General features: G+C 50.2%; 3 protein-coding genes across 3 annotated transcripts; all 3 read right to left on the reverse strand.

Annotated features, from left to right (window-relative positions):
* Positions 1-502: 502 nt before the first annotated feature.
* LOC116494762 (protocadherin beta-16-like) lies at positions 503-3,270 on the reverse strand. Its single transcript, XM_032196825.1, has one exon. The coding sequence runs from the start codon at positions 3,101-3,103 to the stop codon at positions 662-664; it is 2,442 nt and encodes an 813-aa protein (XP_032052716.1). The 5' UTR covers positions 3,104-3,270; the 3' UTR covers positions 503-661.
* A 7,274-nt stretch (positions 3,271-10,544) lies between these two features.
* LOC116494766 (protocadherin beta-15-like) lies at positions 10,545-13,257 on the reverse strand. Its single transcript, XM_032196830.1, has 2 exons — positions 11,612-13,257; positions 10,545-11,476 (listed from the first exon to the last, which is right to left on the reverse strand). The coding sequence occupies exons 1-2, from the start codon at positions 13,084-13,086 to the stop codon at positions 10,645-10,647; spliced, it is 2,307 nt and encodes a 768-aa protein (XP_032052721.1). The 5' UTR covers positions 13,087-13,257; the 3' UTR covers positions 10,545-10,644.
* Positions 13,258-16,444: 3,187 nt separating this feature from the next.
* Positions 16,445-26,807, reverse strand: LOC116494764 (protocadherin beta-15-like). The gene is made up of 2 exons (XM_032196828.1): positions 25,942-26,807; positions 16,445-19,380 (listed from the first exon to the last, which is right to left on the reverse strand). Exons 1-2 carry the CDS (start codon positions 26,621-26,623, stop codon positions 17,621-17,623), a joined length of 2,442 nt encoding a protein of 813 aa, XP_032052719.1. The 5' UTR covers positions 26,624-26,807; the 3' UTR covers positions 16,445-17,620.
* Positions 26,808-27,211: the final 404 nt, after the last annotated feature.

The following is a 27,211-nucleotide window of genomic DNA, read 5'->3' on the forward strand; positions in this document are numbered from 1 at the left end:
GTTAGTTGTGCTATAGTTTTGAGTCACTCCCAAGAACATGGATCACTCCAAAGTCTAGCTCTGCATGTTTTTGCTGTGCCCTGGAGAAGATGAGATGGCAGAACCCAGTAAAATACATGGTTCATGCCAACTGAGGTGGAAGACCACACAGTGCAAAAACACATGGTGCCAACATGGCACACACAGAGAGATCCAGGACTCAGGAAAGAAAGAGAGAAGCACTTGCACTGCAGTGATACACAGGACTAATATCTTTCTTCCCTGCAGAAAGGGGAGGCGGGTTATACTGCACTGTCAACTGCCCATCCACAACATTGTGTTTCAGCCCAGAAAAAGACAGGGTGATTTTCAAGGTTTTTCCTAATGACAAGCATATATCCAGAGAGCCAGAATCAAACCTTGCTCATGAAGCACCAGTACCAGACCTGGAACATATCATTGCCTGAGAAGAAAGCCCTTAGTTCTCTTATATATATATATTTAATTTCTCACCGTTTTTTGGGGGGGGAGAGGAAAAACACACATCTGACTTAGTGTCAGAGGGTCATTTGTGAAGCCAATTACAAACGCAGATTTAATCTCTAGGAAACAAGACTGAATATCTTTAGCCAGATCCCTTCCAGCTCCAAGGCATGAAGCCTTTCACTGTGTGGACTCAGACCTAGTTAAAGGGAAAGCCATTAAAGTGTCCAACAGATGGTGTACCGGAGATGTCCAGGGCTGCATCCCCCATGGAGTTCAGGATGGGCGGGAAATCCTCTGTATCATCAACACCCCTGCCTGTGTCAGAGTGCTGTGGTGGCACGCTGGGGAGGATGGGCTTCAGGAACTTGAACTCGCTGTTGCCCGACCCCGTGGTGAGGTTGATCTCGTAGCAATAGGCGTGGGGCAGGGTCCCAGCAGCAGCCCCAGCAGCAAGACTGCTCTGCAAGTTGCCCGTGCTATACAGCACATGACCTCCTTTCAGCTCCTTTCTCTTGCACACCTTGCAAGCAACAAAGGCTGCGAAAGATGTGAGGAAGAGGAGGGAGACAAAGACCAGTGAAATGATTAAATAGATTGTCAGGGAGCTGTCTTCATCCTGCACAGCCAGTTCCTGCTGTGGCAGGTGTTCCTGTGAGAGGCCGTTGAGCAGGAGTACGCTCAGTGCTGCAGTGGCCGACAGAGGTGGCCGCCCATTGTCACGCACCAGCACCTCGAGCTTCTGCTTCACTGCATCCCTCTCTGTCACTGGCCTCCTCAGACGCACCTCCCCATTTTGGCTACCCACAGCAAACAGCCCGGGGTCTGTGGCCCTCAGCAGGTGGAAGGAAAGCCACGAGTTCTGACCAGAGTCCGCATCAACGGCCACCACTTTGGTGACCAGGTCCCCCACCTCAGCTGACGCTGGCACCAGCTCACTGGATGGCGGGCTGCTGTCCTGAGCAGGGTGCAACACCAGTGGGGCATTGTCGTTCTCGTCCACGACGAGGAGGAGTACGGTGACGTTGGTGCTGAGGGGAGGGGACCCTGCATCGGTGGCACTCACCAGCACCTCAAGCTGCCTCACCTGCTCATAGTCCAGTGGACGCAGCACAAACACATGTCCGTTCTCTGAGTTCACGGAGATGCAGGAGCAGGGGTCCTGCTCAGTGGGGTGCACAGGCCTCAGGGAATAGGTCACCTTGGCATTGGGTCCTGCATCTGAGTCTGCTGCACTGATAGCCCCAACAAGCACTCCAGGGATATTGTTCTCTCGCACATACATGGTGTATGATGTCTGGTTGAAAACGGGGGCATTGTCATTGACATCGGAGATGTCCACGGTGAAGGTCTGGGTAGTGGTGAGAGGAGGAGATCCTGCGTCTGCCGCTGTGATTACCAGAAGGTACTGAGCTGTCTCCTCCCGATCCAATGTGCTCACTGTCACTAACTCATAATAATTTTTATAGGCTGGCCTTAGGGAGAAGGAGAGCTGGTCTTCAAGGGCACAGCTGATCTCCCCATTCACACCAGAATCTCGGTCCCTCACAGCAAATACAGCTACCACTGTCCCAGGCTCTGTGTTCTCAGGGAGGGGGCTGCTGAAGGAACTCACCACCACCTCTGGTGCATTGTCGTTCACATCCACCACCTCCACCAACACCTTGCAGAGTGCTGAGAGACCCCCACCATCAGTTCCTCGCACACTGAGCTCATGTTTCTGTGTGGCCTCAAAGTCCAGGGGTTTTGCAACTCGAATTTCACCAGTCATACTGTCAATTTTGAATGTGGACTGGCTGTCCTCAAGAACATTACTGAACCTATAGGAGATGTCACCATTGAGTCCCATGTCTGGATCTGTTGCAACAACGCTGAGAATCACAGAACCTATTGCAGCATTTTCCAAAACACGTCCAATGTAATACTTCTGTGTGAATGTAGGAGCGTTGTCATTTACATCAAGAACTACGATGTGGATTTGGGTGGTCCCACTCCTAGGTGGAGAGCCACCGTCTGTAGCAATGAGACTCAAAAGCAGCTCTGGCTGCTCCTCCCTGTCTAGTGTTTGATCTAAGACCAAGTCGACAAACTTGTAATCGTCACTGTGAGTCCCGAAAGAGACACTAAAATATCCATTCTCGGGAGCGATAGTGTAAGCCTGGATGCTGTTGCTGCCAATGTCCAGGTCCTGAGCAGCCTCCACGGGGAAACGCGAGCCAGGGTCGCTGGTTTCCGGGATCTGAAATGTGACTCGTTCCTCGGGAAAGACCGGCGAGTGGTCGTTGACGTCCTCCACGGCCACCTCGACACGAAAGAACTGCAGCGGGTTTTCCAGCAGGAGCTCGAAGGCGAGCGTGCACGTAAGCGAGCGGCCGCACATCTCCTCGCGATCGAGCCGCTCCGCCAGGACGAGGCGGCCGGTGGCGCGCTCTAAGCCAAAATGCTGCCGGCCGGCCGGGGAGGCAATGCGTGCCCGGCGAGCCGAGAGCTGCGCCGGCGTCAGCCCCGCGTCCTCCGCCACGTTGGCCACCACGGAGCCGCTCTCCCCCTCCTCGGCTACGGAGTAGCGGATGGGCTCGCAGCGAACGCGCGGCACGCACAGCAAAGCACACAGACAAAGCACTTGCCTTGCAGACGCCATGGCGGGGCGGCGGACACCCTCCGTCTGCCGCAGTCCTCCGCGGGAAGCGGCGCCCGGCAGCAGCGCGGCGGCAAGGGCGGGCGCCCTCCCTCGCGGCCTCCCTCTCTCCCTCTCGCCGAGCTCGGCTGGCGGCCCGCAGCGCGGCACTCCGGGACCGGCAGCGGCTGCTGCGGAGGACGGCGCGGACGACCGCTCGCCGCCGCCTCCCGGCTGCGCTGCGCTGCGCTGGGCTCGGCCGCCTCCCCGCTCGCAGCCGCTCGCCGCCGCCTTGGCCACGAGCACCACCCTGCGGCCTGCGGCGGGACTGCTCCGGGACGGGACGCGCTCCTGGCCGCCGACTCGCAGCCTTTCACAAACGCCGGCGTGCTCACACAGCTTCCCTGCAAACTATACCGCTACAAGGACTCTCCCCACAGCAGCAGCCTTTTTGTGGTAGGAATTGCATTCGGGTGTTCTTCCCATGTCACCTTTACAGGAAAGTGTGTCCTGCGTGGCCGTGATGTAGCGTATGACTGCAGCACAATGCAGCGTGAGCTTTTTCAAATGTTCACTGCCATACCACCACCGTTCCAAAAGCATGTTCTGCCTGTGGTGACAGTCCATCTTCAGGGGAATAGGTAACACCATGCTCCCACACATCTCATACAGGAAATGAGAATGGGAAAAAAGGGAATGAATGCTTTCTAACACCATGGAACTAAACCCACGAATAATCATGTCAGACTGATCTCTTGTCTCATGGAGAAGCAAGAGCAAGTGGGAAGGAAGGATAGCAATGGGAGAAAACTGGGAGACCAGTTTTTAACTTTGTCTAGGTATAGAGTGGTCGTTCATTTACCTTAGAATCCTGCCAAGCAGAAGTGCACAGTGCTTTATAGCTATCATCGATCTCAGCACGGAGAGTGCTTCTAGAGCTTTGAGGAAATCTCCAGGAGACAACCATCCCTCCCTTTCTCAACCACAGGGATCTCTGGCTGTGCACATATTTTCTGTCCCCTGGAGATGATAGTACTCAGTCTAAGCACCTCTCTTGCTGGCCCAGCTCAAGGAGCACACATCACAAATACACACAGGGAGCATGCATCTCAGACACAGACATCTGGGAACCAGCTAAGAAAGCAAGACACACTTGTGCTGCATTGAAACACAGGACTCACACCTTCCTTTCCCTGCTGACATGGGGACATGGCTAAAGTGCAATATGTTACTGTGAGTCGCTTTGCTTTTAAGGAAAGATGGCCAATCAGAATTGGCATGAGTATGATCTTTGTCTGCCCAATCTCATCCTTGTGTTACATCCCAAAAAAGACAGGGTGACGTCCACAGTGTTCCCTAACAAGGAGGACAAATTAATTAAGGAGCCAAAGAATTTAACGAGACAACTTAACGAGCCACTTTGAAGAGCCAATTTCTACTCCAGAAGAGATCTCGACTGAGGTGAAACATATCATTGCCTGAATGATGGAGACTTTGGTTTCTTTCATTCTTTTTATTTGCTTATTTATTTATTTTGGAGGGGTGGAGGAAAACATATATCTGACTTATTTTTAGAGGGTTATTTGCAAGGCCAGTTTCAGGTGCAGGTTTACTCTCCAGGAAACAAGGGTTAAGGGTTGTGAGCTAGATCTCTTCCAGCTCTAAAACACTAGACAGGGTCTGGCCTCACCACTGGTGAACAGAAGGGAAATATGGCTTTCCTTGGACTGCTCGAGATATTCCCTTGACCTGTTCAAGAGATTCTGCTGATTCAACCATCATTAGGCTTCTTTATGGCAAGGGCATGCTGCTGGCACATGTTCAACTTGGTATCCACTGGGACCCCCAGAACCTTTTCCACCAGCCTGCTTTTCTGGAACATGACATTGTTCTTCTCCAAATGAAGAACTTTGCACTTTTTCTCGTGGAGCTCTAAGAGGGTCGTTTCACACAATTTCTCCAGGTTCTCCAGGTCCTTTTGATGACAGCAACACCTTCTGCTGTAGCCAACACTTCTCTAACCCACCCCCACTCCGGTTTTACAGTACCTGCTGACTTACAGGGGGTACACACTGTCCCATCATTGAGATTATTTATAAGGACATTCATCACAGCATAAAAGGAATATCCAAGCTGGAAGAAACCCATGTGGATTATCGAGTCCAACTCCTGGCTCCACACAGCTCAGACCAAAAAAAAAAAAATTCAGAGCATGTGACTAAGAGCACAAACCAAATGCACAGCCCAAATTTGCTCAAAATACCTTCTAGTCCTACATCCAAATCATTTAGAAAAACATTGAAGAGAACTGGCTCTAATACGAAACCTTGGCGGACTCCACTTTTGACTGACTGCTACTCTCGTGCAGCCCCATTTCCCATAAACCTTTGAGCACAACCCATCAGATAATTATTCACCCATCGTATGATGTTTTTGTCTAGCCGTATGCTTCACCGTGTGCCCATTAGGATCCTAAGGGAAACTGTGTCAAAAGCTTTACTGAAATCCAAAAAGATTACAGCAGCTGCTTTCCCTTCATCCACTGGATGGGAAATCAAATTTGTTAAACAGAACCTATCCCTCATGAAGCCATCTTGGCTGGGACCAATAACTACTTTTTCCCCCAGATGTGATTCAATAACTCCCAGGATTATCTCCATAATTTTACCCTGCGCTGCCATGAGACTAACAGGCCTGGAGTTTCCAGGGTCTTCTTTCTTGCCCTTCTTGAAAACTGGCACAACATTTGCCAGCTTCCGCTCAACTGGGGCCTCTCCAGATTCCCAAGAACACTGAAACATAATTGAGAGAAATCCCACGATGATGTCAGTCTGAGTACCCTGAGATGAAACCTATCCAAATCCATGGACGTGTATGGATCCAGGTGGAGCAGCAAATTCCACACACATTAAACAATTCAATCTGTATTGATCCATGGGGTACACCAAGAATTCCTGGCATCCAACAGGACTTTATGCCACTGATCACCACTCTTCTGGGCCCAGCTATTCAACTACATATGCTCAACTCTCACAAGACCCACAAGAGGCCTTCTAGCATATCCTTACTACTCACTCTTTTCCTTCAGGCACTAGCAGTCACATCTGCATGTTGAGGACATGTCACCAAACCAATATCTCAGTTAAGGAACCAAGTAAATATATATATAATAAATAAAAAGCACACAGAATTTGGAAGAACCATGGATCCTTTACAGAGCTTTCCTGATAAGAACATTACTACAAAGACTCTCTCCACAACAGCATTATTTTTAATTGCCAGAATGGCACTCGGGCATTCATTCCATTTCACTTTTACAGACAAGGGTATACCAGCTTAAAAATGGTACAGTGTATAATGCAGCACAACAGAACATGAGGGTGTTTATGTATCCAGTCCCAGAACACCTTCTTTCCAAAAACCCATCGTTATACGTTGAATGTCAGTCCTTCTTAAGGGGAATTCATAAGACAAGGTTTAAATACACAGACAAAGGAGAAAGAGAAATAAAGGAAGATGCAAGCATTCTAACAAAAACCTGGAAAACCAGACGATGATAGCACTTCCCTTTCATTGAGGAACCCCTTCAAGCAAGAATGAAAACAATGACACAAAAAAGTGAAGGACTTTGCACTTTTCCTTGAGGAACTCCATGAGGATACTGTCAGCCTATTTCTTCAGGTTCTCCAGATCCTTTTGATGGTAGGAACACCTTCTGCTGTAGCCAACACTTCTCCACCTCAGTCCACTCCTGTTTTACAGTACCTGCTGACTTACAGGGCTACACTCTGTCCCATCATTGAGATTATTTATAAGGACATTCATCACAGAAACATAGAATATCCCAAGCTGGAAGAAACTGATATGGATCATTGAGTCCAACTCCTGGCTCCACACACATCTAAAAAACATTCAGACCATGTGACTAAGAGCACAGCACAAATGCATCTTAAACTCCAACAGGTTTGGTGCCATCACTGCTTCCCTGGGGAGCCTGTTCCAGTGCACAGCAACCCTCTCTGAAGCACCTCTTCCTGATTTCCAGCTTGAACCTCCCCTGCCACAGCTTGACACCATTCCATTGAGTCCTATCACTGGTCAGTAAAGAGAATAGATCAGTGTCTGCCCCTTCACTCCCCCTTGTGAGGAAGCTGTAGACCACAATGAGATGTCCCCTAAGCCTCCACTGTTCCAGGCTGAACAGGCCAAGTGACCTCAACCGCTCCTTGTACCTCTTCCTATTTAGGACCTTCAACATCTTCGTAGACTTTCTCTGGACACTCTCCAAAAGTTTCAGGTTTTCTGGAATGTGGTGCCCAAAGCTTCACATAGTACTCAAGGTGAGGTTGCACCAATGCAGAGCCGAACGGGATAATCACTTCCCTCAACTGACTGGAAATGCCATGCTTGATGCATCCCAGAATATGGTTTGCCTTCCTGGATGCCAGGGCACACTGAAGCCTCATATTCATCTTGCTATCAACCAAAACCCCCAGATCCCTCTCTTCCTGTCTCCCCACTAGCACCTCGTTACCTAGTCTGTACGCATAGACAGAGTTGCCCCTTCCCAGGTGCAGGATCCAGCACTTGCTCTTCTTCAACTTCATGTGGCTGGTGATTGCCCAGCTCTCCAATCTGTCCAGATCTCTCTGCAAGGCCTTTCCACCCTCAGTGGAGTCAATAACTCCTCCCAGTTTAGTATCATCAGGAAATTTGCTCAAAATACCTTCTAGTCCTACGTCCAAATTGTTTATAAAAACATTGAAGAGAAGTGGCTCTAAAACGAAACCTTGGGGGACCCCACTGGTGACCGGCCGCTGGCCTGATGCAGCCCCATTTACCGTAAACGTTCGAGCACTACCCATCTGTACTGGGTCTGGCTGGAATGTTAACTTTCCCGGCAGCAGCCCATACAGTGCCGTACTCTGTACTTGTAGCTGGAACAGCAGTGTTATCACACCAGTGTTGTGTCTGCTGCTGAGCAGCAGTGGCACAGCATTGGGCCTTTCTCTAACCCTCCTAGGGGGTGGGCAAAAAAGTGAGGAGAGAAACATCACTAGGGCAGCTGACCTAAACCAATCAAAAGGATATTCCATACCATGTGGTGTCACACTCAGCAATAAAAGGTGGAAACAGGAAGAAGAGGGGAGGGGTGGGCTCTCGTTGGGAAAACGTCGATCCTCCTCTCGAACACCGGCTGCGTGCGTTGAGGCCTTGCTTCAAGGACGTGGTCAATCATCGCTCATTTGTGGGAAGTAGAGAGTAATTTCTTTCCTCTGCACTTCCATATAGCCTTCGTTTATTTTGTTTGTTTGTTTTCCTCCCTTCTTCTTCTTTTTTCCCTTTTCCCCTCCCTTTTCCCCTTTCCCTTTTAATTTCCCCTTAGTTAAATAGTTTAGTTCATGGTAGTCTTTATTTACTTGTTATTATTATTTCCCTTTAATTAAATTATCCTTATCTCAACCCGTGAGTTGTTCTTTGCTTTACTTCTCCCCCTCCTCATCTAAAGGAGGGGGAGTGAGAGAGCGGTTGTGGGGTTTAGCTGCCCAGCGCGGGTAAAACCACCATACCATCAGATAATTATTTACCCATCATATGATGTTTTTGTGTAGCCGTATGCTGGACAAATTTTCCTCAGTAGGATCCTAAGGGAAACTGTGTCAAAAGCTTTACTGAAATCCAAAAAGATTACAGCAGCTGCTTTCCCTTCATCAGCTACATGGGTGATCTTATAATAAAAGGGAATCAAATTTGTTAAACAGAACCTACCCCTCATGAAGCCATCTTGGCTGAGACCAATGACTGTGTTGTCCCCGAGGTGTGATTTAATAACTCCCAGGATAATCTCCATAATTTTACTCTGTGCTGCCATGAGACTAACAGGCCTGGAGTTTCCAGGGTCTTCTTTCTTGCCCTTCTTGAAAACTGGTACAACATTTGCCAGCTTCCGCTCAACTGGGGCCTCTCCTGATTCCCAAGAACATTGAAAGATAATTGAGAGAAATCCCACAATGATGTCAGTCTGAGTACCCTGAGATGAAACCTATCCAAATCCACGGACGTGTATGGATCCAGGTAAATCCCTGCAGTAAATCCCAAACACATTAAACAATGCAATCTGTATTGATCCAATAGGTACACCAAGAGTTCATGGCATCCAACAGGACTTTATGCCACTGATCACCACTCTTCCGGGCCCAGCGGTTCAGCCACATATTCTCAGGTCTCACAAGACCCACAAGAGGCCTTCTAGCAAATCCTTGCTACCCACCCTTTTCCTTCAGGCACTAGCAGTCACATCTCCAGGTTGAGGACACATTCCCCCAGAACAATACCTCAATAAAGGAAACAATTAAAAATATATATAGTAAATAAAAAAGCACCCAGACAGACAGTGACCCAGGACAACACCATCCTTTTTATTGCCAGAATGGCACTTGGGCATTCATTCCATTTCACTTTTACAGACAAGGGTATACCAGCATAAAAATGGTACAGTGTATAATGCAGCACAACAGAACATGAGGGTGTTTATGTATCCAGTCCCAGAACACCTTCTTTCCAAAAACTCATTGTTATACATTGGATGTCAGTCCTTCTTAAGGGGAATTTGTAAGAGAATGCTTAAATAAACAACCAAGGAAGAAAGGGAGAAAAGGAAGATGTAAGCATTCTAACAAAAACCTGGAAAACCAGACCATGATAACACTTCCCTTTCACAGAGAAAACCCTTCAAGCAAGAATGAAAACAATGACACAAAAAAGGATATTCCTTTTTAAAGTCTATCTTTCTTCTGCCTTGTAGACAAATGTCCTCTGAGGCAATGTGTCAAGATGCCTTGCCATCCACCCAAACACAATGATCAGGGTCAAAGCTATGTATAAGTAGTGTCTATGTTGGAATTGTTAGTCCTTCTATAGTTCTGAGTCACTCCAAAGCACATGGACAACTGCAAAGTCTGGCTCGGCACATTTTTGCTGTGTCCTGGAGAAGATGAGATGGCGGAACCCAGTAAAATACATGGTTCAGGCCAACTGAGGTGGAAGACCACATAGTGCAAAAACACATGGTGCTGACATATCTCACACAGAGAGATCAAGGACTCAGCAAAGAAAGAGAGAAGAACTTGCACTACAGTGATACACAGGGCTAACATCTTTCTTCCCTGCAAACAAGAGACAAGGGCTATACTGCACTGTCATCTGCAGAACCTCAACATTGTGTTTCATCACACAGACTAAGACAGGGTGATTGTCAAGGTTTCTCCTAATGACAAGCATTTAGCCAGAGAGACTGAATCAAACATTCCTCATGAAGCACCAGTACCAGACCTGGAATATATTATTGCCTGAGAAAAAAAGCCTTAGTTCACTTACATATATATATTTAATTTCTCACTGTTTTTTGGGGGTGAAGAAAAACACACATCTGACTTACTGTTAGAGGGTCACTGTGGAAGCCAATTACAAATGCAGATTTAATCTCTAGGAAACAAGACTGAATAGCATTAGCCAGATCACTTCCAGCTCCAAGGCATGAAGCCTTTCACTGTGTGGACTCGGGTCTAGTTAAAGGGAAGGCCATTTAAGTGTCCAACAGATGGTGTACCGGAGATGTCCAGGGCTGCATCCCCCATGGAGTTATGGACAGGCAGAAAATCCTCTGCATCATCAACACCCCTGCCTGTGCCAGAGTGCTGTGGTGGCACGCTGGGGAGGATGGGCTTCAGGAACTTGAACTCGCTGTTGCCCGACCCCGTGGTGAGGTTGATCTCGTAGCAATAGGCATGGGGAAGGGTCCCAGCAGCAGCCCCAGCAGCAAGACTGCTCTGCAAGTTGCCCGTGCCATACAGCACGTGCCCTCCTTTCAGATCCTTTCTCTTGCACACCTTGCAAGCAACAAAGGCTGCGACTGATGTGAGGAAGAGGAGGGAGACAAAGACCAGTGAAACGATTAAATAGATTGTCAGGGAGCTGTCTTCATCCTGCACAGCCAGCTCCTGCTGTGGCAGGTGTTCCTGTGAGAGGCCGTTGAGCAGGAGTACGCTCAGTGCTGCAGTGGCCGACAGAGGTGGCCGCCCATTGTCACGCACCAGCACCTCGAGCTTCTGCTTCACTGCATCCCTCTCTGTCACTGGCCTCCTCAGACGCACCTCCCCATTTTGGCTACCCACAGCAAACAGCCCGGGGTCTGTGGCCCTCAGCAGGTGGAAGGAAAGCCACGAGTTCTGACCAGAGTCCGCATCAACGGCCACCACTTTGGTGACCAGGTCCCCCACCTCAGCCGACGCTGGCACCAGCTCACTGGATGGCAGGCTGCTGTCCTGAGCAGGGTGCAACACCAGTGGGGCATTGTCGTTCTCGTCCACGACGAGGAGGAGTACGGTGACGTTGGTGCTGAGGGGAGGGGACCCCGCATCGGTGGCACTCACCAGCACCTCAAGCTGCCTCACCTGCTCATAGTCCAGTGGACGCAGCACAAACACATGTCCGTTCTCTGAGTTCACGGAGATGCAGGAGCAGGGGTCCTGCTCAGTGGGGTGCACAGGCCTCAGGGAATAGGTCACCTTGGCATTGGGTCCTGCATCTGAGTCCGCTGCACTGACAGCCCCAACAAGCACTCCAGGGATATTATTCTCTGGCACATACATGGTGTACGACGTTTGGTTGAAGACAGGGGCATTGTCATTGACATCGGAGATATCCACGGTGAAGGTCTGGGTAGTGGTGAGAGGAGGAGAACCTGCATCTGCTGCTGTGATGACCAGAAGGTACTGAGATGTCTCCTCCCGATCCAATGTGCCCAAGGTCACCAGCTCATAATAATTCTTATAGGCTGGCCTTAGGGAGAAGGAGAGCTGGTCTTCAAGGGCACAGCTGATCTCCCCATTCACACCAGAATCCCGGTCCCTCACAGCAAATACAGCTACCACTGTCCCAGGCTCCGTGTTCTCGGGGAGGGGGCTGCTGAAGGAAGAAATCACCAGCTCTGGAGCATTGTCATTCACATCCATCACCTCCACCAACACCTTGCAGAGTGCTGAGAGGCCTCCACCATCAGTTGCCCGCACACTGATCTCATGTTTCTGTGTGGTCTCAAAGTCCAGGGGCTTTGTGACTCGAATTTCACCACTAACAGTGTCAATTGTGAATGTGGACTGGCTGTCCTCAGGAACATTGCTGAACCTATAGGAGATATCACCATTCAGTCCCACGTCTGGATCGGTAGCTAAAACTCGGAGAACAACAGATCCCACTGTGGCACTTTCCAAAACCTGACCAACATATACATCCTGAGTGAAGACGGGAGCATTGTCATTTACATCTAGAACTACAATGTGGATTTGGGTGGTCCCACTCCTAGGTGGAGAGCCACCGTCTGTAGCAATGAGACTCAAAAGCAGCTCTGGCTGCTCCTCTCTGTCGAGAGGCTTTTCCAATACCAGTTCAACATGCATTTCAACCCCACTCCGTTTCCGAATGGAAACACTGAAGTACTCATTTTCGGGAGCGATGCTGTAAGCCTGGATGCTGTTGCTGCCAACGTCCAGGTCCTGAGCAGCCTCCACGGGGAAACGCGAGCCAGGGTCGCTGGTTTCCGGGATCTGAAATGTGACTCGTTCCTCGGGAAAGACCGGCGAGTGGTCGTTGACGTCCTCCACGGCCACCTCGACACGAAAGAACTGCAGCGGGTTTTCCAGCAGGAGCTCGAAGGCGAGCGTGCACGTAAGCGAGCGGCCGCACATCTCCTCGCGATCGAGCCGCTCCGCCAGGACGAGGCGGCCGGTGGCGCGCTCTAAGCCAAAATGCTGCCGGCCGTCCGGGGAGGCAATGCGTGCCCGGCGAGCCGAGAGCTGCGCCGGCGTCAGCCCCGCGTCCTCCGCCACGTTGGCCACCACGGAGCCGCTCTCCCCCTCCTCGGCTACGGAGTAGCGGATGGGCTCGCAGCGAACGCGCGGCACGCACAGCAAAGCACACAGACAAAGCACTTGCCTTGCAGACGCCATGGCGGGGCGGCGGACACCCTCCGTCTGCCGCAGTCCTCCGCGGGAAGCGGCGCCCGGCAGCAGCGCGGCGGCAAGGGCGGGCGCCCTCCCTCGCGGCCTCCCTCTCTCCCTCTCGCCGAGCTCGGCTGGCGGCCCGCAGCGCGGCACTCCGGGACCGGCAGCGGCTGCTGCGGAGGACGGCGCGGACGACCGCTCGCCGCCGCCTCCCGGCTGCGCTGCGCTGCGCTGGGCTCGGCCGCCTCCCCGCTCGCAGCCGCTCGCCGCCGCCTTGGCCACGAGCACCACCCTGCGGCCTGCGGCGGGACTGCTCCGGGACGGGACGCGCTCCTGGCCGCCGACTCGCAGCCTTTCACAAACGCCGGCGTGCTCACACAGCTTCCCTGCAAACTATACCGCTACAAGGACTCTCCCAACAGCAGCAGCCTTTTTGTGGCAGGAATTGCATTCGGGTGTTTATCCCATGTCACCTTTACAGGAAAGCATGTGCTGTGTGGCCGTAATGCAGCTCATGACTGCAGCGAAAGCAGCACGAGCTTTTCCAACTGTTCAGTGCCATACCACCGTTGTTCCAACAACCTGTTCAGCTGTTTTCTTCCTGTGGTGTGAGTCCGTCTTCAGGGGAATAGGTAGCTTTCTAAAACCATAAAACCATGAAAATTCATGAAGAAGCTATAGGAAGTGGGAAGGAAAGTTACGGGATAAAACTGAGAGACCAGTTTTTAACTTTGCCTAGGTATAGAGTTGTTGTTCATTTACCTTAGAATCCTGGCTAGCAGAAGTGCACAGTGCTTTATAGCTATCATCGATCTCAACACGGAGAGTGCTTCTAGAGCTTTGAGGAAATCTCCAGGAGACAGCCAACCCACCTTTTCAAAACCACAGGGATCTTGGGTTGTGCACGTTTTTTCTGTCCCCTGGCGATGATAGTACTCACTCTAAGAACCTCTCTTGCTGGCCCAGCTCGAGGAGCACACATCACAAATACACACAGGGCCCATGCATCTCAGAAACAGAGATAGAGGAACCAGCTAAGAAAGCAAGATGCACTTGTGCTGCATTGAAACACAGGACTCACAGCACCCTTTCCCTGCTGACCTGGGGACATGGCTAAAGTGCATTACATGAGCGTGACTTGCTTTGCTTTTAAGGAAGGATGGCCAAGTGGCATTGGTGTGAGCATCATCTTTGTCTACCAATCTCACCCTTGTGTAACATCCCAGAAAAGACAGGGTGGGGTCCACAGCGTTCCCTAACAAGGAGGACAAATTAATTAAGGAGCCAAAGAACAAAGTACTTAACGAGCGAATTTAAAGAGCCAAACCCTACAAATGAAGTACTTCAGAAAAGATATTGTCCGAGATGAAACAAATTGCCTGAAGGAAAGAAATTTTACTTTCTTGATTTTATCTGTTTTATTTTATTTTTCCTTTGACGGGTGAAGAAAAACATACATCTGACTTCGAATTAGAGGGTCATTTGTGAAGCCAATTAAACAAGCAGGACAAAGAACTTAAGAAGCCAAAGAATTTAAGGAGTGAAAGAACTTAACAAGACAATTTGAAGAGCCAACTTTTGCTCAGTTCAGAAGAGATCTCGAGTGAGGTGAAACATATCACTGCTTCAATGATGGAGACTTTGCTATCTTTCATTCAATTTATCTGCTTTTTTTTAATTATTTTTGAGGTGTAGATGAAAACATATATCTGACTTATTTGTAGAGGGTAATTTTAAAGGCCAATTTAAAGTGCAGGTTTAGTCTTCAGGAAACAAGGGTTAAGGGTTGCGAGCTAGATCCCTTCCAGCTCTAAAACACTAGACAGGGTCTGGCCTCACCACTGGTGAACAGAAGGGAAATACGGTTTTCCTTGGACTACTCGAGATATTCCCTTTACATGTTCAAGAGACTCTGCTGATTCAACCATCATTAGGCTTCTTTATGGCAAGGGTATGATGCTGGCACATGTTCAACTTGGTATCCACTGGGACCCCCAGAGACTTTTCCACCAGCCTGCTTTTCTGGAACATGGCATTGTTCCTCTCCATGTGAAGGATTTTGCACCTTTCCTTGTGGAACTCCATGAGGTCCTGTCAGCCCATTTCTCCAGGTTCTCCAGATCCTTTTGATGATAGCAACACCTTATGCTGTAGCCAACACTTCCCCACCTCAGCACACTGCCGTTTTACAGTACCTGCTGACTTACGGGGGGTACGCTCTGTCCCATTATTTATATTATTTATAAGGACATTCATCAATGAATAAGAGGAATACGAAGTGGGAAGAAACCAATATGGATCATCAAGTCCAATTCGTAGCACCAAATAGGACTAAAAAAATATTCAGACCATGTGACTAAGAGCACAGTCCAAATGAACAGCCCAAATTTGCTCAAAATACCTTCTAGTCATACATCCAAATCATTTATAAAAACATTGAAGAGAATTGGCTCTAAAATGAAGCCTTGGGGGACCCCACTTGTGACCAGCCGCTGGCCTGATGCAGCCCCATTTACCGTAAACCTTCAAGCACTACCCATTAGATAATTATCCACCCACCGTATGATGTTTTTGTCTAGCTGTATGCTGGACATTTTGCTCAGTAGGATCTTAAGGGAAATTGTGTCAAAAGCTTTACTGAAATCCAAAAAGATTACAGCAGCTGCTTTCCCTTCATCAGCTACATGGGTGATCTTATAATAAAAGGAAACAAATTTGTTAAACAGAACCTACACCTCATGAAGCCATGTTGGCTGGGACCAATGACTGTGTTGTCCCCCAGGTGTGATTCAATAACTCCCAGGATTATCTCCATAATTTTACCCTGCATTGCCATGAGACTAATAGGCCTGTAGTTTCCAGGGTCTTCTTTCTTGCCCTTCTTGAAAACTGGTACAACATTTGCCAGCTTCCAGTCAACTGGGACCTCTCCCGATTCCCAAGAACACTGAAACATAATTGAGAGAATTCCCATGATGAAGTCAGTCAGCTATCTGAGCACCCTGAGATGAAACCTATCCAAATCCATGGAGGTGTATCGATACAGGTGGAGCAGCCAATCCCACACATGTTGAACAATGCAATCAGTGGTGATCGATATGGGACACCAAGAGTTCCTGGCATCCAACAGGACTTTATGCCACTGATCACCTCCCTTCTGGGCCCAGCTGCTCGGCCGCTTCTTATGCTCAGTGCTCACAAGGCCCACAAGAGACCTGCCAGCAAATCCTAGATACCCACCCTTTCCCTTCAGGCACTAGAAGTCACATCTCCAGGTTGAGGACACATGCCACCAAACCAAACCCTCCATTAAGGAAACAATTAAAAATATATATATTAAATAAAAAAGTACCCAGACAGACAGTGACCCAGGACAACACCATCCTTTTTATTGCCAGAATGGCACTTGGGCATTCATTCCATTTCACTTTTACAGACAAGGGTATACCAGCATAAAAATGGTACAGTGTATAATGCAGCACAACAGAACATGAGGGTGTTTATGTATCCAGTCCCATATCACGATCTTTCCAAAGAGCCATTGTTATAGGTTGGGTATCAGCCCTTCTTAAGGGGAATTCATAAGACAATGCTTAAATACACAGCCAAAGGAGAAAGGGAATAAAAAAGGAAGATGTAAGCATTCTAACAAAAACCTGGAAAACCAGACCATGATAACACTTCCCTTTCACAGAGAAAACCCTTCAAGCAAGAATGAAAACAATGACACAAAAAAGGATATTCCTTTTTAAAGTCTATCTTTCTTCTGCCTTGTAGACAAATGTCCTCTGAGGCAATGTGTCAAGATGCCTTGCCATCCACCCAAACACAATGATCAGGGTCAAAGCTATGTATAAGTAGTGTCTATGTTGGAATTGTTAGTCCTTCTATAGTTCTGAGTCACTCCAAAGCACATGGACAACTGCAAAGTCTGGCTCGGCACATTTTTGCTGTGTCCTGGAGAAGATGAGATGGCGGAACCCAGTAAAATACATGGTTCATGCCAACTGAGGTGGAAGACCACACAGTGCAAAACCAGATGGTGCCGACATGACTCACACAGAGACATCCAGGACTCAGCAAAGAAAGAGAGAATCACTTGCACTGCAGTGATACACAGAGCTAACATCTTTCTTCCCTGCAAACAAGAGACAAGGGCTATACTGCACTATCAACAGCCCAGACTCAACATTGTGTTTGAAAACAGACTAAGACAGGGTGATTGTCAAGATTTTTCCTAATGACAAGCATTTAGCCAGAGAGACTGAATCACACATTCCTCACGAAGCACCAATACCAGACCTGGAATATATCATTGCCTGAGAACAAAGGCCTTACTTCTCTTATATATATATATATATTTAATTTCTCACCTTTTTTTGGGGGGTGAAGAAAAACACACATCTGACTTGGTATTAGAGGGTTATTTGTGAAGCCAATTACAAATGCAGATTTAATCTCTAGGAAACAAGACTGAATAGCATTAGCCAGATCACTTCCAGCTCCAAGGCATGAAGCCTTTCACTGTGTGGACTCAGACCTAGTTAAAGGGAAGGCCATTTAAGTGTCCAACAGATGGTGTACCGGAGATGTCCAGGGCTGCATCCCCCATGGAGTTATGGACAGGCAGAAAATCCTCTGCATCATCAACACCCCTGCCTGTGCCAGAGTGCTGTGGTGGCACGCTGGGGAGGATGGGCTTCAGGAACTTGAACTCGCTGTTGCCCGACCCCGTGGTGAGGTTGATCTCGTAGCAATAGGCATGGGGAAGGGTCCCAGCAGCAGCCCCAGCAGCAAGACTGCTCTGCAAGTTGCCCGTGCCATACAGCACGTGCCCTCCTTTCAGATCCTTTCTCTTGCACACCTTGCAAACAACAAAGGCTGCGACTGATGTGAGGAAGAGGAGGGAGACAAAGACCAGTGAAACGATTAAATAGATTGTCAGGGAGCTGTCTTCATCCTGCACAGCCAGCTCCTGCTGTGGCAGGTGTTCCTGTGAGAGGCCGTTGAGCAGGAGTACGCTCAGTGCTGCAGTGGCCGACAGAGGTGGCCGCCCATTGTCACGCACCAGCACCTCGAGCTTCTGCTTCACTGCATCCCTCTCTGTCACTGGCCTCCTCAGACGCACCTCCCCATTTTGGCTACCCACAGCAAACAGCCCGGGGTCTGTGGCCCTCAGCAGGTGGAAGGAAAGCCACGAGTTCTGACCAGAGTCCGCATCAACGGCCACCACTTTGGTGACCAGGTCCCCCACCTCAGCTGACGCTGGCACCAGCTCACTGGATGGCGGGCTGCTGTCCTGAGCAGGGTGCAACACCAGTGGGGCATTGTCGTTCTCGTCCACCACGAGAAGGCGGACAGTGACATTGGTGCTGAGGGGAGGGGACCCCGCATCGGTGGCACTCACCAGCACCTCAAGCTGCCTCACCTGCTCATAGTCCAGTGGACGCAGCACAAACACATGTCCGTTCTCTGAGTTCACGGAGATGCAGGAGCAGGGGTCCTGCTCAGTGGGGTGCACAGGACTCAGGGAATAGGTCACCTTGGCATTGAGTCCTGCATCTGAGTCCACTGCACTGACAGCCCCAACAAGCACTCCAGGGATATTGTTCTCTTGCACATACATGGTGTACGATGTCTGGTTGAAAACGGGGGCATTGTCATTGACATCAGAGATATCCACGGTGAAGGTCTGGGTAGTGGTGATAGGAGGAGTACCAGTGTCTGCTGCTGTGATGACCAGAAGGTACTGAGCTGTCTCCTCCCGATCCAACGTGGTCACTGTCACTAACTCATAATAATTCTTATAGGCTGGCCTCAGGGAGAAGGAGACCTGGTCTTCAAGGGCACAGATGATCTCCCCATTCACACCAGAATCCCGGTCCCTCACAGCAAATACAGCTACCAGTGTCCCAGGCTCTGTGTTCTCAGGGAGGGGACTGCTGAAGGAACTCACCACCAGCTCCGGTGCATTGTCGTTCATATCCAGCACCTCCACGACTACACTGCACATGCTTGAGAGACCCCCACCATCAGTTGCCAGCATACTGAGCTCATATTTCTGTATAGTCTCAAAATCCAGGGGCTTTGTGACACGAATTTCACCACTCAGAGTGTCAATTGTGAAAGGCAATTGGCTCTCACTGACTGCTTGGCTGAACCTATAGGAGATGTCACCATTCACTCCCACGTCTGGATCAGTGGCTACAACTCTGAGAACCACAGACCCTGCTGGGGCATTTTCCAAAGCCTGACCAACATAAACTTCCTGAGTAAAGGCGGGAGCATTGTCATTTGCGTCTAGAACTACAATGTGGATGATGGCTGTCCCGCTCCTAGGTGGAGAGCCACCATCTGTAGCAATGAGACTCAAAAGCAGCTCTGGCTGCTCCTCTCTGTCGAGAGGCTTTTCCAATACCAATTCTATAAACTTTTTTCTCGGATGCTTAAAGGAAACACTGAAGTACTCGTTCTCGGGAGCGATGCTGTAAGCCTGGATGCTGTTGCTGCCAACGTCCAGGTCCTGAGCAGCCTCCACGGGGAAACGCGAGCCAGGGTCGCTGGTTTCCGGGATCTGAAATGTGACTCGTTCCTCGGGAAAGACCGGCGAGTGGTCGTTGACGTCCTCCACGGCCACCTCGACACGAAAGAACTGCAGCGGGTTTTCCAGCAGGAGCTCGAAGGCGAGCGTGCACGTAAGCGAGCGGCCGCACATCTCCTCGCGATCGAGCCGCTCCGCCAGGACGAGGCGGCCGGTGGCGCGCTCTAAGCCAAAATGCTGCCGGCCGTCCGGGGAGGCAATGCGTGCCCGGCGAGCCGAGAGCTGCGCCGGCGTCAGCCCCGCGTCCTCCGCCACGTTGGCCACCACGGAGCCGCTCTCCCCCTCCTCGGCTACGGAGTAGCGGATGGGCTCGCAGCGAACGCGCGGCACGCACAGCAAAGCACACAGACAAAGCACTTGCCTTGCAGACGCCATGGCGGGGCGGCGGACACCCTCCGTCTGCCGCAGTCCTCCGCGGGAAGCGGCGCCCGGCAGCAGCGCGGCGGCAAGGGCGGGCGCCCTCCCTCGCGGCCTCCCTCTCTCCCTCTCGCCGAGCTCGGCTGGCGGCCCGCAGCGCGGCACTCCGGGACCGGCAGCGGCTGCTGCGGAGGACGGCGCGGACGACCGCTCGCCGCCGCCTCCCGGCTGCGCTGCGCTGCGCTGCGCTGCGCTGGGCTCGGCCGCCTCCCCGCTCGCAGCCGCTCGCCGCCGCCTTGGCCACGAGCACCACCCTGCGGCCTGCGGCGGGACTGCTCCGGGACGGGACGCGCTCCTGGCCGCCGACTCGCAGCCTTTCACAAAAGTCCGGCAGTTTCTTGCCGGTCAAACTGAATCCAGGCAAACTGAAGTTCACAGTGTTTTATAGTTACCATCGTGCCCAGTATCATGGGTGCTTCTAGAGCTTTGAGGTAATCTCCAGAAGACAGCCAACCCACCTTTTCTAAACCACAGTGATCTCAGGTTGTGCACTTTTGTTTTCTGTCCTCTGGAGGTGATAGTACTCTTTCTAAGCATCTCTCTTGCTGGCCAAACTGGAGAAGCACACATCACAAATGCACACTGGGCTCATGCATCTCAGACACAGAGATCCAGGAACCAGCTAAGAAAGAGAGCAGCACTTGTGCTGCATTGAAACACAGGCAGGACTCACACTATCCTTTCCCTGCTGACATGGGGACATGGCTAAAGTGCATTACAGGAGCGTGACTTGCTTTGCTTTTAAGGAAGGATTGCCAAGTGGCATTACCATGAGAATGACTGTTGCCCAATCTCACATTTGTTTAACATCCCAGAAAAAGGACAGGATGAGGTCCACTTGCTCCCTAACAAGGAGGACTAATTAATTAGGAAGCCAAAGAATTTAACAAGAAAAAGTAGTTAATGAACGAATTTAAAGAGCCAAACCCTACTAATTAAGTACTTCAAAAAAGATATTGTCTGATATGAAACAAATTGCCTGAAGGAAAGAAACTTTACTTTCTTAACTTTATTTTATCTGTTTTATTTTATTTTTCCTTTGACTGGTGAGGAGAAACATACATCTGACTTCATATTAGAGAGTCATTTGCGAAGCCAATTACAACAAGCAGGACTAAGAATTTAAGGAGAAAAATAATTAAGGAGACAAAGAACTTAACAAAATAATCTTAAGAGCCAATTTCTACTCACTTCAGAAGAGATCTCGACTGAGGTGAAACATATCATTGCCTGAATGATGGAGACTTTAGTTTCTTTCATCCTATTTTTTGGTTATTTATTTATTTTGGAGGGGTGGAGGAAAACATATATCTGACATATTTTTAGAGGATTATTTGCAAGGCCAGTTTCAAGTGCAGGTTTACTCTCCAGGAAACAAGGGTAAGGGTTGTGAGCTAGATCCCTTCCAGCTCTAAAACACTAGACAGGGTCTGGCCTCACCACTGGTGAACAGAAGGGAAATACGGCTTTCCTTGGACTGCTTGAGATATTCCCTGGACTTGTTCAAGAGATTCTGCTGATACAACCATTATTAGGCTTCTTTATGGCAAGGGCATGCTTCTGGCACATGTTCAACTTGGTATCCACTGGGACCCCCAGAGCCTTTTCCACCAGCCTGCTTTCCTGGAACATGGCATTGTTCCTCCCCAAGTGAAGGACTTTGCATATCTCTTTGTGGAACTCCATGAGGACCCTGTCAGCCCATTTCTCCAGGTTCTCCGGATCCTTTCGATGACAGCAAGACCCTCTGCTGTAACCAACACTTCTCTACCTCAACCCCACTCTGGTTTTACTGCACCTGCTGACTTACAGGGGGTACACTCTGTCCCATTATTGAGATTATTTATAAGGACATTCATCAAAGAATAAAAGGAATACCCCAAGTGGGAAGAAACCCATATGGATCATCAAGTCCAACTCCTGGCTCCACACAGCTCTACAACAAAAATTCAGACCATGTGACTAAGAGTACAAACCAAATGAACATTTGCTCAAAATACCTTCTACTCCTACATCCAAATCATTTAGAAAAACATTGAAGAGAACTGGCCCTAATACAAAGCCTTGGGGGACCCCACTTTTGACTGTCCACTACGCTGGTGTAGCCCCGTTTACCATAAAACTTTAAGCAATACACATCAGATAATTATTCTCCCATCGTATGATGTTTTGTCTAGCCGTATGCTTGACCGTGTGCCCATTAGGATCCTAAGGGAAACTGTATCAAAAGCTTTACTGAAATCCAAAAAGATTACAGCAGCTGGTTTCCCTTCATCGACGGGATGGGAAATCAAATTTGTTAAACAGAACCTACCCCTCATGAAGCCATCTTGGCTATGACCAATAACTACTTTTTCCCTCAGAGGCGATTCAATAACTCCCAGGATTATCTCCATAATTCTACCCTGCGCTGCCATGAGACTAACAGGCCTGGAGTTTCCAGGGTCTTCTTTCTTGCCCTTCTTGAAAACTGGTACAACATTTGCCAGCTTCCGGTGAACTGGGACCTCTCCAGATTCCCAAGAACACTGAAAAATAATTGAGAGAAGTCCCACAATTTTGTCAGTCAGCTCTTTGAGCACCCTCAGATGAAACCCATCCAAATCCATGGATCTGTATGGATCTAAGTGAAGTAGCAAATCTGTATTGATCCATGGGGTACACCAAGAGTTCCTGGAATTCAACAGGACTTTATGCCATTGATCACCACTCTTCCGGGCCCAGCTGTTCTGCCACATATTCTCAGGTCTCACAAGACCCACAAGAGGCCTTCTACCAAATCCTTGCTACCCACCCTTTTCCTTCAGGCACTAGCAGTCACATCTCCAGGTTGAGGACACATTCCCCCAGAACAATACCTCAATAAAGGAAACAATTAAAAATATATATAGTAAATAAAAAAGCACCCAGACAGACAGTGACCCAGGACAACACCATCCTTTTTATTGCCAGAATGGCACTTGGGCATTCATTCCATTTCACTTTTACAGACAAGGGTATACCAGCATAAAAATGGTACAGTGTACAAAGCAGCACAACAGAACTTAAGGGTGTTTATGTGTCCAGTCCCAGAACACCTTCTTTCCAAAAACTCATTGTTATACGTTGAATGTCCATCTTTCTTAAGGGGAATTTGTAAGACAATGCTTAAATACACAGCCAAAGGAGAAAGGGAAAAAAAGGAAGATGTAAGCATTCTAACAAAAACCTGGAAGAGCAGACCATGATAGCACTTCCCTTTCATTGAGGAACCCCTTCAAGCAACAATGAAAACAATGACACAAAAAAGGACACTCGTTTTTAAAGCCTATCTTCTGCCTTATAGACACAGATCCTCTGAGGCAATGTATCAAGATGCCTTGCCATCCACCCAAACACAATGATCAGGGTCATAGCTATGTATAAGTAGTGTCTGTTGGAATCGTTAGTTGTGCTATAGTTTTGAGTCACTCCCAAGAACATGGATCACTCCAAAGTCTAGCTCTGCATGTTTTTGCTGTGCCCTGGAGAAGATGAGATGGCAGAACCCAGTAAAATACATGGTTCATGCCAACTGAGGTGGAAGACCACACAGTGCAAAAACACATGGTGCCAACATGGCACACACAGAGAGATCCAGGACTCAGGAAAGAAAGAGAGAAGCACTTGCACTGCAGTGATACACAGGGCTAACATCTTTCTTCCCTGCAGAAAGGGGAGGCGGGTTATACTGCACTGTCAACTGCCCATCCACAACATTGTGTTTCAGCCCAGAAAAAGACAGGGTGATTTTCAAGGTTTTTCCTAATGACAAGCATATATCCAGAGAGCCAGAATCAAACCTTGCTCATGAAGCACCAGTACCAGACCTGGAACATATCATTGCCTGAAAAGAAAGGCCTTAGTTCTCTTATATATATATATTTAATTTCTCACCGTTTTTTGGGGGGGAGAGGAAAAACACACATCTGACTTAGTGTCAGAGGGTCATTTGTGAAGCCAATTACAAACGCAGATTTAATCTCCAGGAAACAAGACTGAATATCTTTAGCCAGATCCCTTCCAGCTCCAAGGCATGAAGCTTTCCACTACATGGACTCAGACCTAGTTAAAGGGAAAGCCATTAAAGTGTCCAACAGATGGTGTACCAGAGATGTCCAGGGCTGCATCCCCCATGGAGTTCAGGATGGGCGGGAAATCCTCTGTATCATCAACACCCCTGCCTGTGTCAGAGTGCTGTGGTGGCACGCTGGGGAGGATGGGCTTCAGGAACTTGAACTCGCTGTTGCCCGACCCCGTGGTGAGGTTGATCTCGTAGCAATAGGCGTGGGGAAGGGTCCCAGCAGCAGCCCCAGCAGCAAGACTGCTCTGCAAGTTGCCCGTGCCATACAGCACATGTCCTCCTTTCAGCTCCTTTCTCTTGCACACCTTGCAAGCAACAAAGGCTGCGAAAGATGTGAGGAAGAGGAGGGAGACAAAGACCAGTGAAACGATTAAATACATTGTCAGCGAGCTGTCTTCATCCTGCACAGCCAGCTCCTGCTGTGGCAGGTGTTCCTGTGAGAGGTCATTAAGGAGGAGTACGTTCAGTGCTGCAGTGGCTGACAGAGGTGGCCGCCCATTGTCACGCACCAGCACCTCGAGCTTCTGCTTCACGGCATCCCTCTCTGTCACTGGCCTCCTCAGACGCACCTCCCCATTTTGGCTACCCACAGCAAACAGCCCGGGGTCTGTGGCCCTCAGCAGGTGGAAGGAAAGCCACGAGTTCTGACCAGAGTCCGCATCAACGGCCACCACTTTGGTGACCAGGTCCCCCACCTCAGCCGACGCTGGCACCAGCTCACTGGATGGCGGGCTGCTGTCCTGAGCAGGGTGCAACACCAGTGGGGCATTGTCGTTCTCGTCCACCACGAGAAGGCGGACAGTGACATTGGTGCTGAGGGGAGGGGACCCCGCATCGGTGGCACTCACCAGCACCTCAAGCTGCCTCACCTGCTCATAGTCCAGTGGACGCAGCACAAACACATGTCCGTTCTCTGAGTTCACGGAGATGCAGGAGCAGGGGTCCTGCTCAGTGGGGTGCACAGGCCTCAGGGAATAGGTCACCTTGGCATTGGGTCCTGCATCTGAGTCTGCTGCACTGATAGCCCCAACAAGCACTCCAGGGATATTGTTCTCTCGCACATACATGGTGTATGATGTCTGGTTGAAAACGGGGGCATTGTCATTGACATCAGAGATATCCACGGTGAAGGTCTGGGTAGTGGTGAGAGGAGGAGATCCTGCGTCTGCCGCTGTGATTACCAGAAGGTACTGAGCTGTCTCCTCCCGATCCAATGTGCTCACAGTCACTAACTCATAATAATTCTTATAGGCTGGCCTCAGGGAGAAGGAGAGCTGGTCTTCAAGGGCACAGCTGATCTCCCCATTCACACCAGAATCCCGGTCCCTCACAGCAAATACAGCTACCACTGTCCCAGGCTCTGTGTTCTCGGGGAGGGGGCTGCTGAAGGAACTCACCACCACCTCCGGTGCATTGTCGTTCACATCCAGCACCTCCACCAACACCTTGCAGAGTGCTGAGAGACCCCCACCATCAGTTCCTCGCACACTGAGCTCATGTTTCTGTGTGGCCTCAAAGTCCAGGGGTTTTGCAACTCGAATTTCACCAGTCATACTGTCAATTTTGAATGTGGACTGGCTGTCCTCAAGAACATTACTGAACCTATAGGAGATGTCACCATTGAGTCCCATGTCTGGATCTGTTGCAACAACGCTGAGAATCACAGAACCTATTGCAGCATTTTCCAAAACACGTCCAATGTAATACTTCTGTGTGAATGTAGGAGCGTTGTCATTTACATCAAGAACTACGATGTGGATTTGGGTGGTCCCACTCCTAGGTGGAGAGCCACCGTCTGTAGCAATGAGACTCAAAAGCAGCTCTGGCTGCTCCTCCCTGTCTAGTGTTTGATCTAAGACCAAGTCGACAAACTTGTAATCGTCACTGTGAGTCCCGAAAGAGACACTAAAATATCCATTCTCGGGAGCGATAGTGTAAGCCTGGATGCTGTTGCTGCCAATGTCCAGGTCCTGAGCAGCCTCCACGGGGAAACGCGAGCCAGGGTCTCCCCTTTCCGGGATCTGAAAAGTGACTCGTTCCTCGGGAAAGACCGGCGAGTGGTCGTTGACGTCCTCCACGGCCACCTCGACACGAAAGAACTGCAGCGGGTTTTCCAGCAGGAGCTCGAAGGCGAGCGTGCACGTAAGCGAGCGGCCGCACATCTCCTCGCGATCGAGCCGCTCCGCCAGGACGAGGCGGCCGGTGGCGCGCTCTAAGCCAAAATGCTGCCGGCCGTCCGGGGAGGCAATGCGTGCCCGGCGAGCCGAGAGCTGCGCCGGCGTCAGCCCCGCGTCCTCCGCCACGTTGGCCACCACGGAGCCGCTCTCCCCCTCCTCGGCTACGGAGTAGCGGATGGGCTCGCAGCGAACGCGCGGCACGCACAGCAAAGCACACAGACAAAGCACTTGCCTTGCAGACGCCATGGCGGGGCGGCGGACACCCTCCGTCTGCCGCAGTCCTCCGCGGGAAGCGGCGCCCGGCAGCAGCGCGGCGGCAAGGGCGGGCGCCCTCCCTCGCGGCCTCCCTCTCTCCCTCTCGCCGAGCTCGGCTGGCGGCCCGCAGCGCGGCACTCCGGGACCGGCAGCGGCTGCTGCGGAGGACGGCGCGGACGACCGCTCGCCGCCGCCTCCCGGCTGCGCTGCGCTGCGCTGCGCTGCGCTGGGCTCGGCCGCCTCCCCGCTCGCAGCCGCTCGCCGCCGCCTTGGCCACGAGCACCACCCTGCGGCCTGCGGCGGGACTGCTCCGGGACGGGACGCGCTCCTGGCCGCCGACTCGCAGCCTTTCACAAAAGTCCGGCAGTTTCTTGCCGGTCAAACTGAATCCAGGCAAACTGAAGTTCACAGTGTTTTATAGTTACCATCGTGCCCAGTATCATGGGTGCTTCTAGAGCTTTGAGGTAATCTCCAGAAGACAGCCAACCCACCTTTTCTAAACCACAGTGATCTCAGGTTGTGCACTTTTGTTTTCTGTCCTCTGGAGGTGATAGTACTCTTTCTAAGCATCTCTCTTGC

This window comes from Aythya fuligula, chromosome 14, assembly GCF_009819795.1.
Source record: "Aythya fuligula isolate bAytFul2 chromosome 14, bAytFul2.pri, whole genome shotgun sequence".
Taxonomy (NCBI): domain Eukaryota; kingdom Metazoa; phylum Chordata; class Aves; order Anseriformes; family Anatidae; genus Aythya; species Aythya fuligula.

Bases quoted from the DNA above. Each gene is read 5' to 3' on its own strand.
- LOC116494762 (XM_032196825.1), bottom strand. From the start codon at position 3,103: ATGGCGTCTGCAAGGCAAGTGCTTTGTCTGTGTGCTTTGCTGTGCGTG.
- LOC116494766 (XM_032196830.1), bottom strand. From the start codon at position 13,086: ATGGCGTCTGCAAGGCAAGTGCTTTGTCTGTGTGCTTTGCTGTGCGTG. The intron at 11,477-11,611 runs GCAGGACCCCTG...CCCTCCCCTCAG, and splicing joins AGGCCTGTGCACCCCACTGA to CACCAACGTCACCGTACTCC.
- LOC116494764 (XM_032196828.1), bottom strand. From the start codon at position 26,623: ATGGCGTCTGCAAGGCAAGTGCTTTGTCTGTGTGCTTTGCTGTGCGTG. The intron at 19,381-25,941 runs ATGTAAATGACA...TTGTAGTTCTAG, and splicing joins AATCCACATCGTAGTTCTTG to ACGCAAATGACAATGCTCCC.